The following is a 15,732-nucleotide window of genomic DNA, read 5'->3' as shown; positions in this document are numbered from 1 at the left end:
TAGGAAAATGTGCTGTTTCCCACACATACAGTTTACTTAGTCAGGTAGCCTGGGTATATGCAGTTGCCAAATTAAGGATTTTATAGGCTATACTCGAGTATTACATCCCATTTATTGCACACTGGGGTTGTTGTGATTGTCATTATATGCACATTGGTTCTTAATCAGCCACATAATTGACAACAAGACAACGGCTCAACAGGAGCCACATCCTAAATGTTCCCCCCACCCCCAATTTTCCAAAGTTATCCAGCTTCCAAGCTAGCCATTGCTGACATCATGTTAGCCCTGTTTGCATTCTTGTGTGGAAGGTGTCTGCATGTCTTTAATTCGCCCATTTAACATCGCTCCCCGTTGCCTTATAGCGTCTGATTGCATTTTGTAATGACTTAATAAGGCTAAATGAAAGCTTCTGTGGAGTGTGTGTGTGTGTGTGTGTGTGTTTGACCAATATAGAAGTACAAACCTGTGTCCTGTGGTTCGTGACAGTGTTAAACACACTCACCTCGCCTCAGGAAGAGGCGGTAGTCATGTGGTTGAAAGTGGTCACCTGCGTTGTCACAGATGGATAGCTTAACCTGGATCTCTGAATAGAAAGTATGAGGCAGGTCCTAAAAACTCAACACTCAAACTATGAAGAACTGGCTTTTGTCTCGATGTTATATCACAGACAAAGGAAGCATTTAAAACACATTCCGTGCACAATAGCCTGACATTTGCAAAATGGTAGCGAAAAAAAAATCCATAACTGTGTGATGTGAAGCACAGAAAGAGGGCACACAGAAGATGAGCTGTAAGTGTCAGAACTGACTCTGTAATTAGCTTTTCGAGGCTGTTGTGCAGTCGGGACGGAGCTGGTGTTTTAATTAATCAGCCAGCGGACATTGTGCGGTCCAAATTATTATAGGACAATGGTGAGCTGTAACTTATTTCATAGGTTTTACCATCAGCTGTTGACATTGACAGTCTGTCTGTGCCCTGAAATGTTAAAGCTCCGCCTTTGAGGTTTGATGGAAATGTCTGCTCTTTAATCTGGGATTAATTTCATAACATGTTTCTGTACAAATTTGGCATTCCTTCTTGGATGGACATGATTACATTCCCCGACAAAGCTGGGCTAGATTATTTCAAACCATAGTGAGAGCGCATGCGTATAGATTGTGTCTGAAGAGCAGCAGCAGAGTAAAACAAATTCAATCCAATAATATACAGAAAGAATAATCAGACATATTGATGGGACATAGTTGGAAAAGCTGTCGGTGTAACGGCAGCACATCAGAATGGAAAAACTGTTTTATCTGTCCTTTGCATGGAAACTGTGTGTGCGCTCAACAAGTGCATCAGGTCAAGAATGAGCCAGGAAGTAGATGACTTTATTTTCTGTGTCAAATAAGTGTTTTAAAAGCCGAGGAGTTGTTTTGAAGCTGTGTGACCGCTCCCTGCTACCGTGTCCCAACAACACAGTAATTCGGCTGGTTAGCAAAGCATTTCCTAATCATTAAAAAATGCCATCTAAAAACTACGAAAAAAACATCCCCCGTTCAGAAGCTAGCGTCGCTCGCCGAGTCCCCCGTCCGTGACGCGGCTGCCTGCCCACTCAACATGCCGCAGAGCTAATTTGAAAAATTCAGGATGCCTTCCCCGTATCTCTGACTTCAGAGGAGATGACTTGGCGTAGCATGCTCAATAATTCAACACTACAGGCATGTGAATGTATATGGTTGTCTCATCTGAGACCGGGGTAAGTCGAGGGTTAGCAGCGTCGGCTTTGCTGCAGCGTGCCAAACTACAAAGGCATTTCCTGGGGGCTGCAGCGAACAGAGGAAACAGGAGGGGGATGTTGAGCTCTGCTACTTGGAGACAGCTCATTCGTTTGTTGTTTAAGTTCTACCGCCTGCTCGTACTCAACGGCATTGCACTTGTATTCCCCTCCAGATATTAACACTTAAACATTAAATATGCATGCCCGCCCCCTCATGTTTATGTTTTTGTCCTGGAGGCATGGCAGCGCACGGTAGGCGAACTCTCCTCCTGGTATCCGTGGCCATATTTCCAAACTCCCCAGCCACCGCTTCTCACAAGAATCTCTCCTATTTGCTGTGTTTTAAAAAAAAAAAAAAAAATGGCCCTCCCACCTCGCATCCGTCTCTAGTAATGTGTGGGATGTAGCAGTAGCTGCTTCGTAATAGAGGCAGGGGCACAGGCACATGCATGTGCGCAGTGGGAGGCTGGGAACGCACTCTTAATCTGGGCACAGTGTGAAAGTCACGTAAGAGAGGATTCCTTTGCTTCCCTGTGAACTTGCCAACCCCAGACTCCCCCCTGCTTTCCTCTTAATAAAGCTTTTCCTCATGCACATGCGAAGCAGAACACACCGACTCACTCATAAATGCGCACCAGGTAGACGGCCGTGACTTGGAGAGCACATGACACACGCAATCATGCGCCGCATGTGTCGTTACCGTTGGCTCCTCTTTTTCATCCCTCCCTCCCTCTCCCGATTCTCGCGGCTCTCATCTCCTCTGAACACTGCAGGGAGGCTGACAGGCCCGCTGAGGGCTCTTGTCGCCGGGTGGATTAAGCGGTGATACAAAAAGAAGCTTAAGGGCCGCAGGAAGCAATGACTCCTAAAAGGAGAGGGAGGGAGGGCAGGAACAATCGACTGGCCCACGAGCCGTAGGCAGCAGCCAATTGGAAGGTGCCGCGAGTAGGCACCTGAGCCTGTCGATGTGTGGAGGGAGTGGGTCAATCCCCTTGTGACACTGGGGTCAGGGTCGGAGCAACATCGGATCAAAGAGGACATGAGACAAACACACTCAGGCGCAAACAAAAGCCACAGACTTATCCCTCAGCATCAGCAGCTAGAAATAACGCCAAAGTACAAGCCTTGTTGTTTGTTGTAGCTTCATTTGTCTACTGAAGACACCAAACATTCTATTTTCAGGCTGGACTTGCTGCAGAAAATGCTGGGATTTTTCACCCTTGAGGTCTGTTTTTATGTGGCAACAGGTTATTAAGAAGATGTTCGGCCTTTGCTGAGATCAGGATTAGATAAGATGACCCTCTAAGGACCAAAACACTTCCTCTATCAGCCGGAAGTCAACGTCTATCAAGTGTAATCACCAATGTTGCCCGTGCTGGTACCTTGCTCAGAAAGATACATGCACACGCTTCACCCTCCGAAGCTTGGATCGCTTCCTTTCTGCGGTGGCGGCCGGGAGATACGAGAAGAGGGCCGGTGATCCGGGAAGGACAAATTGCAGGCTTAGGTCCACCGGCCATCTGTCGGCTAGCAAAGCTAATCCCTCGTCATGGGATGGGGCTCCCTGGCAGAGCTACCCCTCCACCCACACTCCAACCCCACCTCCCTCTCTCCCCCTAGCTAGCCCCACCCACCCGCCTACCCACCAAAACACAGCCCGTGTCCCACTGCGTCACATCAATACTGACATTGACCTGTAATACATTTGTCCCGAGCCCTGCTTGCTGGGTACTCACTCAGTTGTGGATGATTTGCATTAACCTCTTTTTATCTTTTTGACGCGCAAGGGATGTTTGAGCACTAAGGCCACAGAGGTTAACATTGATTTTATTGTGGGTTGCATGGTGTAATGGAGAATATAAGTTTTGATTCGTGGCGTTATAACTGGTTTGTCATCGTTGACTCTCTGTAACACATCGGCAGCATTTAGAGGGCCACATGATCCGACGAAGAACTTTTTTTTTTTTGTTTACTTGAAATCAGAGACAGAACATTCAGTTTCGGGCTTTGAGATGTTCTTCGACAGAGATATCAAGTTGTATCCATTTTTTTCCTCACCACAAATCCCAGGTGTCATTTTTTATTTAAAACAGAGATAGCTGCTTTTACACTTTGCTCTTCAGACCAAATATTCTGTGCTTATTTGTGGCTGTTAGAGAAACTCTTAAAGATGATATGCAGAGAATCTAAATTATTACTGACTAAGTGTACGGTACGTGCGTTGCATCTATCAGCAAGAGACACTGTGTCTTGCTTTTCGCGCAATCAAAACATCGTTAGCCTCCCCAAAGATCTGCCGTTTCAGCACAGCGCCTACAGATGAGCTCATTACGATTTGTCGTCCTCCTCACACGCGTGGACTCAATTTCTTTTTTTAAAAGTATTTTCTGATTCCCTTTGATCTAGTTAGATTGAAAAGGGAATTCCTTTTTTGTTCTTACACAACAGCCTCAGCCTATGTTCTCTCTCTCTAATAATATGAGCTTGGCCTGGATCTAGAATCGCTTATTTCTGGCGGCGTAAACTAGGCCATGGTTATATGGCGCCCAGTTACCCTGTGCCTTTTGCCCCCAAAAGCATTTGGTCCTGAAAAACATCTCCAAAGGCAGTTTTGTGTCACGTTGAGAGAGGCCATCGTCGAGGAGGTGGACAACCTCAGGAGATGGTGACGGACTATTAGTCTCTGTCCCGATTATGCCACGGAATAAGCCCTTTAAGGACTTAACTGTTTGGCTTTGACCTCCAGCTGCATATGGCCTTTCTGCATGACCTCTTTTTTTTAAACGTGCAAGCATTTTGTTTTTGTAGGGAGCTGAATAAAGATATGGGCAGTATATATGAAGAGAGATACTGCAGAAGGCATCCAAAGCACATAATAAATACAGTAGTGTTGCAGGTGCACTGTGTAGTTTTGGGGAAGACATTTTTTTTTTTGGTCTGGGGAGCTAATTTTCCTCTGAGAACTGCTTGTTTATGTTATGGGAAAAATACATATTTCTGAATTATTCCCTTATTAATGTTGTAAATAAAAAAATGTAAATAGTTTGAATTTCTTCTCAAAAACTACATAGTGCCCTTTAATAGATACCCATAATCTGAGCTTTCTGAACAGCAACCAGTCCAGTCCCTTGTCCTACCCGTTCCTCCACGAGCACCTGTCCTCTCTCCTGATCTATCCATCATCTCTGTCACGCAGGGTTTCTTTCGGAGAAGCATCCAGAAAAACATGGTGTACACTTGTCACCGGGAGAAGAACTGCATCATCAACAAAGTCACCCGCAACCGCTGCCAGTACTGTCGGCTGCAGAAGTGCCTGGAAGTCGGGATGTCCAAGGAGTGTGAGTACAGAACCTGTCTTACCAGAATGCCCTGCTATCATTAGAGTGCAGATCTCATCCTAGTTGTTACCAATCTTAAGCTGCGGCGTTTGTTGTCATTTGTGCTGCTACAGATGCTCTAAGTGTACACTGTTAATGCACACACGTATCAGCTGTGGCAGCGATCCATTATTATTGATTTATGACCCCATCCTGTCAGTTTTTTACGAGGAAAAAAATCAAAGCTGCTGCTATTAATTCCCCGCGTTCAGTGATGCTTTTATTTTGGAGGCTTTCGCATCCGCAGTAAAAAGCGAGACACAGGGCAGCCGTGATGCAGACTGGCAATAACAGCCAGGGTGTCGCCAGGCTTGGCAGGCCTCTGTGATGAATATGTTCTCACCTGCCGAGAGTGAAAGAGCAGGCGTCTGCTCCCATCATTGCACCCCGGGGGCTGTGTGAACACACACACACACACACACACACACACACACACACACACACACACACACACACACACACACACACAGGCTCTCAGACTTGATAAAGTAATTGGAAGAGGTGTGACCGCAGAGATCTTAGAGGCCGGTAAGGTTTTTTTTTTACCTCAGACACACACACTTACATCACCAGAATGTGTGTATGGGACATATATTGACTCATGAATACTGATTAATGCTCAGTAATAGAAAAAGAAACAGGCATATGCAGACTGAAAGTGCAGCATCCCTCCTCTGACAGGCGCACACCTGTTTAAACTCGCACGCAGACAGCCTCCATAGCTCCGTCCCTCTCTGCCTTCTGTCTTCACAGCGCTATTTACCTCATCTTTCTGGCACAGCGAGTGCAGGGAGCGCTCCCATGCCACAGCACTGTGGCTTACAGTAAAAGAAGTTATCCTCTGAGCTCCTTACCTTTGAATGGGGCCATTAATCATGGTTAGAAGGATCACAGCAGCCAGCTCTTTTACACACACGCGCGCGTGCACACATGCACACACACACACACACACACACACACACAAACTGAGGCACACGGCACACAACAGGAGGAAAGACTGGAGTTGGAGAGCCATCTAGTGGTGACTTAGTGGAACTGAACAAGTAAAAGCCGCTCAAATTGGATTTCTGAATGGAATGTAGGCTGGGGATTTTATTATGGGATAGATTTCGACCCACCTCTCCTCAGCTGGTTGTGCTTTATTAGAAATACTTTTTTCTGATTACGGTCATTTTGTGCAGAGTGTACAGATTGCTCGTCTTGTGTCCTCGGCAGTGACTTTGGCCCGTGAAGCTGGTCTGGCCTGGTGAGGAAGGAGAGGCTGGCCATCTGGGGCCAGCAGGGAGCCTCTCCGCCTCTCACACACACCGACACAAGAACACATACACACACATGCATAAAAATGCATGCTTGTGCATAATTTCATGCGCACGCTGAAATTAATGCAAGGTGACAAACACAAACTGATATGAATAAAAAGTTAACAGAAATACACTCGGACAGCTCAGTTCAAACACCATACACTCTCTGTCACACACACAGAAGGTGGACCCCCCGCTGGTGCCGGGGGGACGTCTGGGTGACCTTGTGTCTGCCCGGCAGACAGCTCCAGACGACAGTGCCAGGCCTGCTGCCAGGTGGCAATGCCAAGCAGGATGGCGTCAGAAAGGAGGGAGGGGTTTGGAGCAAGCGAGGGGTTACAAGACGACCGCCTGTTAGCCCACTGCCACATTAATATCAACCTGACAGTGTGTGCTCAAAGAAGAGCAAGAGCAGTGGAATAAATCAAAGTTTGGCAAAAGTACATTTTAAAAGGGCTGAAACATGAATAATGTGTTTCTTATCTATGCACACGTTGACCTTAGCATGGTGCGGCGGTTCCCAGTACTGAGGTCAGGTCATGAGATAACTCTGAGAAACAAGTTTGAAAAAAACCTTTTACCAACATAAATATGTCAGCAAAAGATTGATAACATCGGATTCTCAAGCAGCATATATATGAAGCACATTTCAGCTGAAGTGACTTAATTCCCACTGCTGACACTTCTCCGTGTTGAGTCTTTTTTTTATTTATTTTTTTATCTGCGTCAGGGATCATCATTGTTTTAGCTGCACGATCCCTGAAACCAAATTTATGTTCCCGAGTTCAAATGAGCCACCCAGCACCTCCCTGTCTTTATCATCTCCTCCCCCTTTTTTTGACTTGGCTCACAAAGCTATCACTCACATGTTCCACGATGAAGGTGTTACTCTGCGATAGAAAAAAATGTAATAAAAGTAAAATAAGATGAAGCAACAAATGATGGAGAACAGCGCAAGGGGGGAGGATAACATCAGCCGGTGAGGCAGGATAGTAGAGAAAGATGAAGGCTGTGAGAGGAGAGAGTATTGAACCCAGTGTGAGTGAGAATGAAAATGTGGAGTTGAGAGAGCGGGAGGAGGGGGGTGGGAGGAGGGATGAGAGAGGCTGCAGGACAGGGAGAGAGAGAGGGAGAAAGTTTCATCACTGTCGACGGTGGCTGTGCGCTGCGAGCAGCAGGAGCAGGGGAACATTGACATTTTTATCTTTCCATTGAATTTAATCTGTGTGATGGACGAGCTGCCACTGCTTTAATTTTCCTCACACGAATTATCCCTGTCTGCCCACCTCTCTCTGTCTTGTACACACACACACACACACACACACACACACACACACACACACAGACAAATACACACCGAGGCACTAACAGAAATTGTCTATTAACTGCACACTGCAGCTGAAATCCACTATGAGAACAAATGATTGAGTGATGGCTGTGTGTGTGTGTGTGTGTGTGTGTGTGTGTGTGTGTGTGTGTGTGTGTGTGTGTGTGTGTGTGTGTGTGTGTGTGTGTGAGCGCGCTGTCACAGTATGCTGTACACGTTACACAACGGCTCTTGTAAATCATTTTTATGTGATGAACACGTAACCGCAAACAATCCAGGATGCAAGTCCCCCCATTAGCATTCATATTCTCATAATACATTTTGAAAGATGCATTGCTTCAAGTTAACGCGCACACAAACACACAAAAACCGAGGCAGTATTTCTTTCATTTTCACTCCCCCGCTTCAACCCCCCCACTCTACCATCCCCACCCCCAAGTTATTGCATGTGGCAATTCGCCATGACAGATCGCCAGTCGTGCCTAATAGTTCTTTAATGACTTCATTAAATTGTGTTGTGCGGCTTATGATTGTGCTGCCAATTTGTCAGCGTGGGTAATGTCTGGGCGCTAGGGATGCCCCACTTTTATTTGTGAATTAATTGGACATCGACTGTGTTGCAGCAGCCCCTCCACCCTCCACCCAACCCCTCCCCGCACGGCAGGCAGGACACAGATTCCCAATCAGCACCACGAGCAGGGCCGGCCCAAGTATGTCCAGCAGCTTACTGCAGTTTAATGCAGGCCAGTCCTTCACTAACTAAGTCATAATTAGCTCATTAAAGAAAATGGAAGTGGGCAGCATTTTATGGTTTTGTTTGTTTTTGTACGGTTTATAAAACTGTCATATTATACTGTATGTGGGCATTTAGATAAGGGCTGCAAGTAATGATTATTTGTATTTTCTTTTATTTTCTACATTAATTTATTAGATCTTTGGTCCTTATAATGTCAGAAAGTTGGGTGAAATGTTGATGTTTGTCCACAACCCAAAGATATTCAGTTTACTGTTATAAAGGTGTAAAGAAACCAGAAAATATTCACGTTTAAAGGGTCAGGCCACATCAAAGTGTGTTCACAGGTCCAGGTGAGTACTACTGCATGTGTGAAAACAGTAGTACAAAGCCTGATGTGGCTCCAGGGGAAGCTGCATGTAATCTGATAAACTGCTTGCAGTGAAGTCACTTAGTGTGATTGTGGGTAATGTAGGCAGAAGGTTTTGTAACACAGTCCACTGGTCTAGCATTGCATTCTTATAACACTGTTAGACTCATGATGGACATTTTTAAAATGTCCTTTTCAAAAGTTGGTGCCTACATTACCCACAATGACACTTCAAGATTACATGCTCCAGCTTCCTCTGGAGCCACAAGAGGCTTTATGTTTTATGTCTTTTTTCTTACATGCAGTTGTGCTCAGCAAAGTCTGTTGACATACTTTAAATGTGCAATGCCTAAAAATTGGCTAGCCGTTAGGGCTAGCCATAGGGGCAGCATATCACCAGAAGAACTGCTAATCATATTCAGTTTATCCATCATCGCTGTAGCTACTGTTAGCTTGTTAGCTCAGTTAGCCGTGCAGCCAGCCGGACTGCCTTGGGATTGTTTGTTTTTACACCACTAGTGCAAGAACTTTGGACCGCTGGGATAAAGATGTGTTCAAGCCCAGGGCTAACTGGTTAGCATGCTAGCATACATCTGCAACACTTTGCAAAGACTTTGACGTAACGTATCAGAACTGTTATTTCTTCACTTTCTGGTGATATTTGTAGTAAATTGTTGAATGTTTTAAACTAAAATGTTGACGTGTTGCACCTAAAATGTGCCAAATTGGTGGAGTTGCCCTTTAAGAAGCTGGAATCAGAGAGTTTTGACTTTTTTTTTCCTTAAAAAAAATTTCAAACAGTTAGCTATGAATTTAGTTAATAGACAACTTCTAGATGAATCGTTGAAGCACTATCTAAAAAAAACCAAACATTTATTTAGATTTTTTTTTTTTTATGCGTCACTGTGCTGTTTTCTGCTGAATGTCCACATGTGTTTACTACACTCGCCTGCCTCATGAGTATAAATAAAACACCCGCAAATAATAGTATCACCATGCTCCATCCACACAGCAGGGTCTTCTTCATTTCTTGTTTTGGCGAGCAGTGCTTAGCAATAACGTAGTGCAGCATCAGACTTCCAGCCCCCTCCCTCCTCCTCCCCCTCATGTTCTCCCAGGCAGGGAGGCCTGTCTGCGGGCTGATCGATGAGCGGCAGCACCGAGTAGTGCATCCCTCCCTGGCCCCGGGCCATGCCCCCTCTGTCACAGACACTGATCTCCCATCAGCCTGAGCGCTCCCACCCTTAATGGTCAAGGTTAGGATTAAGACAAGGAAAATCTGATCTCAGGTCAGCGGCTGGGGGAAATTCAGGTACCTGGAGGGGAGGTGGAGATGCGAGGACTGATAGAGATGAGTTTAGGAAAGTGGGATGATTTAAAGCACAAGAAGTACAATTTTTGAAAGGGGAGCACTGGTGAGAATGAGATGAGAGGAGAGAGAGCTTGTGTTGTATAACCGAGAGAGAGAGTGAGAGAGAGCTGGAAGGTTTTTTCCGGTATGGGCGCAGCAGCCGAGCCCTTTTAAAGCCATTAGAGGCGGGATATTTGTCATATTATGTTATTAGATTAGCCGGGACCTCTAATGAAAGCTGTGGCAATTTGTCACCCTTATGGATAGCTCCATCCACCACCACTATTTATCAACTGGCACCCCATCACACCCCCACCCTCAACACACACACACATTCAGAGCTAAACTGCACCCCGGTCTGGATGGGCCGGGAGAAATGGATGGAGGCTGTAATGGGATTCCAATGCTAAACACCCCGCCTAGTGTTTTTTGTCATTTGGGGTGAGCACACTATTCTCAGCCAGATCGCCCAGAGGGAAACCACATTGGATTATTTCAAGAGTCCCCCCCCCCACCACCACCCCCCCCACCCCACCCCACCCCACCCTCCATTACTGTGGTGCTTCTCCGATGGCGCTGCCTCACAACATTTATCTTTAAAGCATCGGATAAGGGAAGTGAAGCAGTGACGCTCTGCTGCTGCAGATAGAGCATCCTCTCCTGCTGATGACTTCTCCTTTAATCTCGATCTCAGTTTTCCTCGTGGCTGTGCCTTGATGTGAGGACCTATACAGATTTATATGTCTTACATAGACCACATAACGTTTTTTTTTTTTTTTTTTACTGCAGGTTGAAATCAGTGATTTCTGTCACACACGCTAATCCTCTCTCCTGTGCTTCTTATAGCAGTGAGAAACGACCGGAACAAGAAGAAGAAGGATGAGAAGAAGCAGGAGTGCACAGAGAGCTACGTGCTGAGTGCCGACACAGAGCAGATGATCGACAGGGTTCGCAAGGCACACCAGGAAACCTTCCCGTCTCTCTGCCAGTTGGGCAAATACACTACGGTCAGTAGCACGACACTGGCAATCTGTGTGTGCCTGCATTTGTTTTAGTTCATTATGTCCCCTGCATAAAGTGGGTTAAAACAGATAATAAAATAAAAAAATATCTAATTGTTTTCCCCTCCTCTTCTACTCCTTCCAGAGTAACAGCTCAGAAAGACGTGTGTCCTTGGACGTAGACCTCTGGGACAAGTTCAGTGAACTCTCCACCAAGTGCATCATAAAGACGGTGGAGTTCGCGAAGCAGCTGCCCGGCTTCACAACGCTCACCATCGCCGATCAGATCACTCTGCTCAAAGCAGCCTGTCTGGACATCCTGGTAAGAACGGTGACCCCTGCATTTTTGTTCTCAGAATTTTTCGCACATTTTCAAAAAGAACCAAATCAACAACCAGTTCTGTCTCTGCTGTCCACAGATACTTCGGATCTGTACACGCTACACACCAGAGCAAGACACCATGACTTTCTCAGATGGACTCACGCTAAACCGAACCCAGATGCACAACGCCGGCTTCGGTCCACTCACCGACCTGGTGTTCGCCTTTGCCAACCAGCTCCTTCCCCTGGAGATGGATGATGCTGAGACAGGGCTGCTCAGCGCCATCTGTTTGTTGTGTGGAGGTACATTTATTGAACATTCTCTTTGCCACCTGACAGTCTGGAAAAGCCCAAATGGGTGCCTTCGCAAAGTCCAGTGTTGGCCCACTTCTGTGGATGAAACAGCAGGGGCACCATCTAGTGGCTAACTGTGATTATGACAGATTATTGACACACTTTTCCGTACTCTTGTGTTCATCCACAGATCGTCAGGACTTGGAGCAGGCAGAGAAGGTGGACGTCCTGCAGGAGCCCCTCCTGGAGGCGTTGAAGATCTACGTGAGGCGGAGGAGGCCCCACAAGCCGCACATGTTCCCCAAGATGCTGATGAAGATCACCGATCTGAGAAGCATCAGTGCTAAAGGTCCGTGGTCCAGACTAGTGTCGGCCCCACACTTCATATTACATTGTGTTGAAGAGAAAGAAATCATGAATGAACACCTCGTGGGAGATTTGGTAGTTTACATTTTCTTTCTCTCTCCAATCGTCTCTGCAGGAGCTGAGCGTGTCATCACCCTGAAGATGGAGATCCCAGGCTCCATGCCCCCTCTCATCCAGGAGATGCTGGAAAACTCAGAAGGTCTGGAAAGTGGAGCTGCAGGCAGCCGGCCCAGTGGCGCTCCCCCAGGCAGCTGCAGCCCCAGTCTGTCCCCTAGCTCTGCCCAAAGCAGTCCAGCCACACAATCGCCGTAGTAGCGGCCCACCTTTTTAATTTTTCCTCACGATGCTCTCCGTCTCCTCCCACGACGTTCTAAAGAGGAGGGGGCGAAGGAGGGGGGCTTTGACCCTGACTGCTGAACACAGGAGACCGCCGGCAGAGCCAACCTTCTCCTCTGCTACGACACAAATCCCCACCCTCCTGATCTGCTTTCCCTCACTCTGGAGCCACCGTCCCGACGTGAGGGGGGGTAAGGCCGGAGCAGGCCGGGGCAACAGGATGCCTCCGAGAGACCACACCGTAAACACTGCTGATGACTCAACCTCCTTCTCCCTCCACTCTCCTCTCCACCGCTGCTCCTCCCCTCTCCACCTTCCTCGAAAAAGACTCATGGAAACAGATCTGGACGCAGCGGAGACTAGTTTGGAACAGAACCGAGAGCGGGTGGGGCACCTAGGGACAAATATATGAACAAGGACGATGCATAAAGACTGACTTGACAAACACCAGACACTTTTTTTTTCGTTGTACTCCGAGGCAGACTGCAAGTTTGGGACTCGTCAAAAGACCCCTCCTCTTCAAAGACTCTGGGTCTTTTCTCTTTTTCCAACTTAAAAAAAAAAAAAAAAAAAAAAAACAGATTTCGTACAAAAGATATATAAATATATATAGAAAAAGTTAAGGAACTATTGTGATCGACATGTCCACGAACAGAACGGTAGGTTGAAACGAGGACATGTTTTTCTGAGATTAGAAACTGTTGTACTCCTTCACTGTTTAAATCTTTTTCATACCCATCGAGAGTATTGAGAGAGACGTTTCAGTTTTATCACATTTGTACATTATTCTAATTAACGCGAAGCAAAAGATGTTGATAAATTTTCTCTCCAGTCTACACATGCAAACACATACAGACACACACACACAGACACACACACACACACACACAAATGTGCACAGAAAACAAGTCGCGATGAATATCACCTACTATTCCAGGTTGGATTTGTTTTCCTTTTTTTCTTTCTTTCCTTTTTTTTTTTTTCTTTTTTTTTTTGCTTCCAAGAGAATGGAAAAAAAATGATTGTATGAACTCGGTTGTATGATATGGTCACAGGTCCTTTCAAGAAATCAAATTAATGAAGATTCATTATTAAGGTGTATTTTAAGTAGCCTTTGAGTTTGTGTATATAAGCTGTATTCATTTCTTTAAAACTATGAAGAGTTTTAGGCTTCACCTGATTTTTTTTTTTTTTTATGAATACCTTTTATGTGTTTTTGTTTATAGGTTTGTGATGCAAGAAAAAAATACATTTTGAGCACATTTTACTGAAGGAAGTTCTTTCATGTTTTGTGTCCTACTAAATACTGGACAGGCCCCTTAACCAATCACTGGCTGTTCAGAATGTGGCTGTCACAAAAGATTTCAACCTCTCAAACACCCCCCTCCCCCCCAAACTCTACACTTTTTAAAAAAACATGTTTTTTACATACAGTAGATAACAAAGTAGCACTCCAGTCGGGGCATAGCTTTTTTTCGGCCATGTAGCAGAAAGAGAGATGGTGTTTTTTCTGAAAAATGGTGAGCTGGGCCCTGCCCGTGCGCTCTTGCAGCTCAGCTTCAAAGAGAGTTAAAAAATGTGAAGAATGGTGTACATACACACTGTATTAAACACACGTGATTCTCAGTAGTCTCTGAATGGATCAATAATCTGTAGTGGATGGGGAAAGACTCGATTGTAGTGATCCCTCTGCTCAATCAGTGGTCAGGCAAGTGAAGGTCCCAAATGTGATGTTTGTCAACTTAAGTCCTCACAAATCCCCCCCCCCCCCGGCAACCTGTGGTAGAAAAAATAAAATACATGAGAGTTTTTTGCCGGATCCAGAGCAAACCTTGCACCCTGCGACTCACTTTACGCCAAAACGCCTTCACCGCTACAACACACACGTCATCTAGACCATCGTTACTGTACACACGCCAATGTCTCAGGAAGGAATCATTTTGTGTGCTTGGCCTGTTCTTTGTATATGTTCTGTGCTGCACATCCTAACCCTCCTGTCACAGATGCACACATACACACACTTCTGCTACTGAGCCCCTGAGTTTTTTCTTCAGTCACTCATGTTTTGTTAGGCCTGGCAGACCCCAGGACATATTGCAGAGAGACGCCGGCCCTGAACCCCAACACGTTACGACATAGGATGCCAGTGTGGAGTCTCTCTGAGTCGTTCATGTTTTCTTTTCTTTTTTTTTCCTTTTTCTTTTTTTTTCTTTTATTTGTACGGTCAAAGCTGCTTTCATCATTTAGGACTTCACCTGTCCAGAACAGCGCACAACTTTTCCCTCCACAGCTAATCTGGAATAGCAACAGACACAGCGTCAGTTTGAGAAGTATGGAATATGTTGCAATTTTGTCAAGATTATCAAGCGACTTTGGAAAAAAAAAGACAAAACAACAAAAAAAGATCAAAAATAAAACCAACATTTAATAATTATCAAATGTGTTTGTGTTATTCGCATGTGTCGTTCTTTTCATGCTGTGCCACAGGATGGTTCTCAGTAGGTTTTTATACATCCTATCCACAGAAAGAAGAAGTTCGGGGAGAAAGAGAAGGCAGACACACTTTCGTGAAGCCTCAGAAGAACCGTCTTTTTGTGTGTGCAGCTATAGCAAAGCATTGCAGAGACTGATAACAAGGATTCACAGTTTACTCTTGATATTTATGTCAGTACCAGGAATCTTCATGACAGTGACCTTAATCGAAATCAGCATTGAGTTTAGGTTAAAGTGAAACAGAAATCAATTAATTTGCGTGTCACCAATTGAGAAAAATTTTTAAAAATCGAACAATTCTTTTTTTTTTAGTTTAGCACATTCTTCCTTGTAAAAGTTGAATTCATGAGCCGTTGAACACACCTGTGCTCAAATCACCGCTCTCACAGGTTTTGCACCGACAGCATTAGTTGATCTTATGTGAGCAGTAGTTGATAGTGGCTAATGTTAGCAAACATTTGATAGTTTGCTGTATAAATATACTACTGACTGTATGATTATCTAGCAATTGCCACTATCCTATAATCATCACTTGTGGCCACAGTGGCTGCTGTTTAGCAATCACTAGCATAGTGTAGTAACTTAAAGGACCTTACTTTGTGTTGAAAGGTGGTGGGGGCATAAAGGCTTGGATGAAAAGAAAAAGAGTTTTTAAACAGTCTTCAGCACATGCAATTTTAGGCAATGTAATGTATGCAGT

The 15,732-nt window shown here is 45.3% G+C and overlaps 1 protein-coding gene across 4 annotated transcripts in view; it reads left to right on the top strand.

Annotated features, from left to right (window-relative positions):
* The window catches only part of raraa (retinoic acid receptor, alpha a), a 149,044-nt gene extending 134,071 nt beyond the window's left edge, over positions 1-14,973 (top strand). For 2 of the 4 annotated variants that reach the window (XM_030400690.1, XM_030400689.1), the window contains 7 exons: positions 4,959-5,100; positions 8,391-8,477; positions 11,068-11,228; positions 11,368-11,544; positions 11,642-11,846; positions 12,028-12,186; positions 12,319-14,973. In XM_030400690.1, the coding sequence (XP_030256550.1) occupies positions 4,959-5,100; positions 8,391-8,477; positions 11,068-11,228; positions 11,368-11,544; positions 11,642-11,846; positions 12,028-12,186; positions 12,319-12,515 (1,128 nt within the window). In that variant the 3' untranslated portion in view covers positions 12,516-14,973. The remainder of the gene's footprint in view (positions 1-4,958; positions 5,101-8,390; positions 8,478-11,067; positions 11,229-11,367; positions 11,545-11,641; positions 11,847-12,027; positions 12,187-12,318) is intronic. The other 2 variants (XM_030400692.1, XM_030400691.1) reach the window with 1 other exon arrangement.
* The last annotated feature ends 759 nt before the right edge of the window (positions 14,974-15,732 follow it).

This window comes from Sparus aurata, chromosome 20, assembly GCF_900880675.1.
Source record: "Sparus aurata chromosome 20, fSpaAur1.1, whole genome shotgun sequence".
Lineage (NCBI taxonomy): Eukaryota > Metazoa > Chordata > Actinopteri > Spariformes > Sparidae > Sparus > Sparus aurata.
The sequence above is the reverse complement of the archived record's forward strand: the minus strand, read 5'-3'. Positions and strand labels throughout refer to the sequence as shown.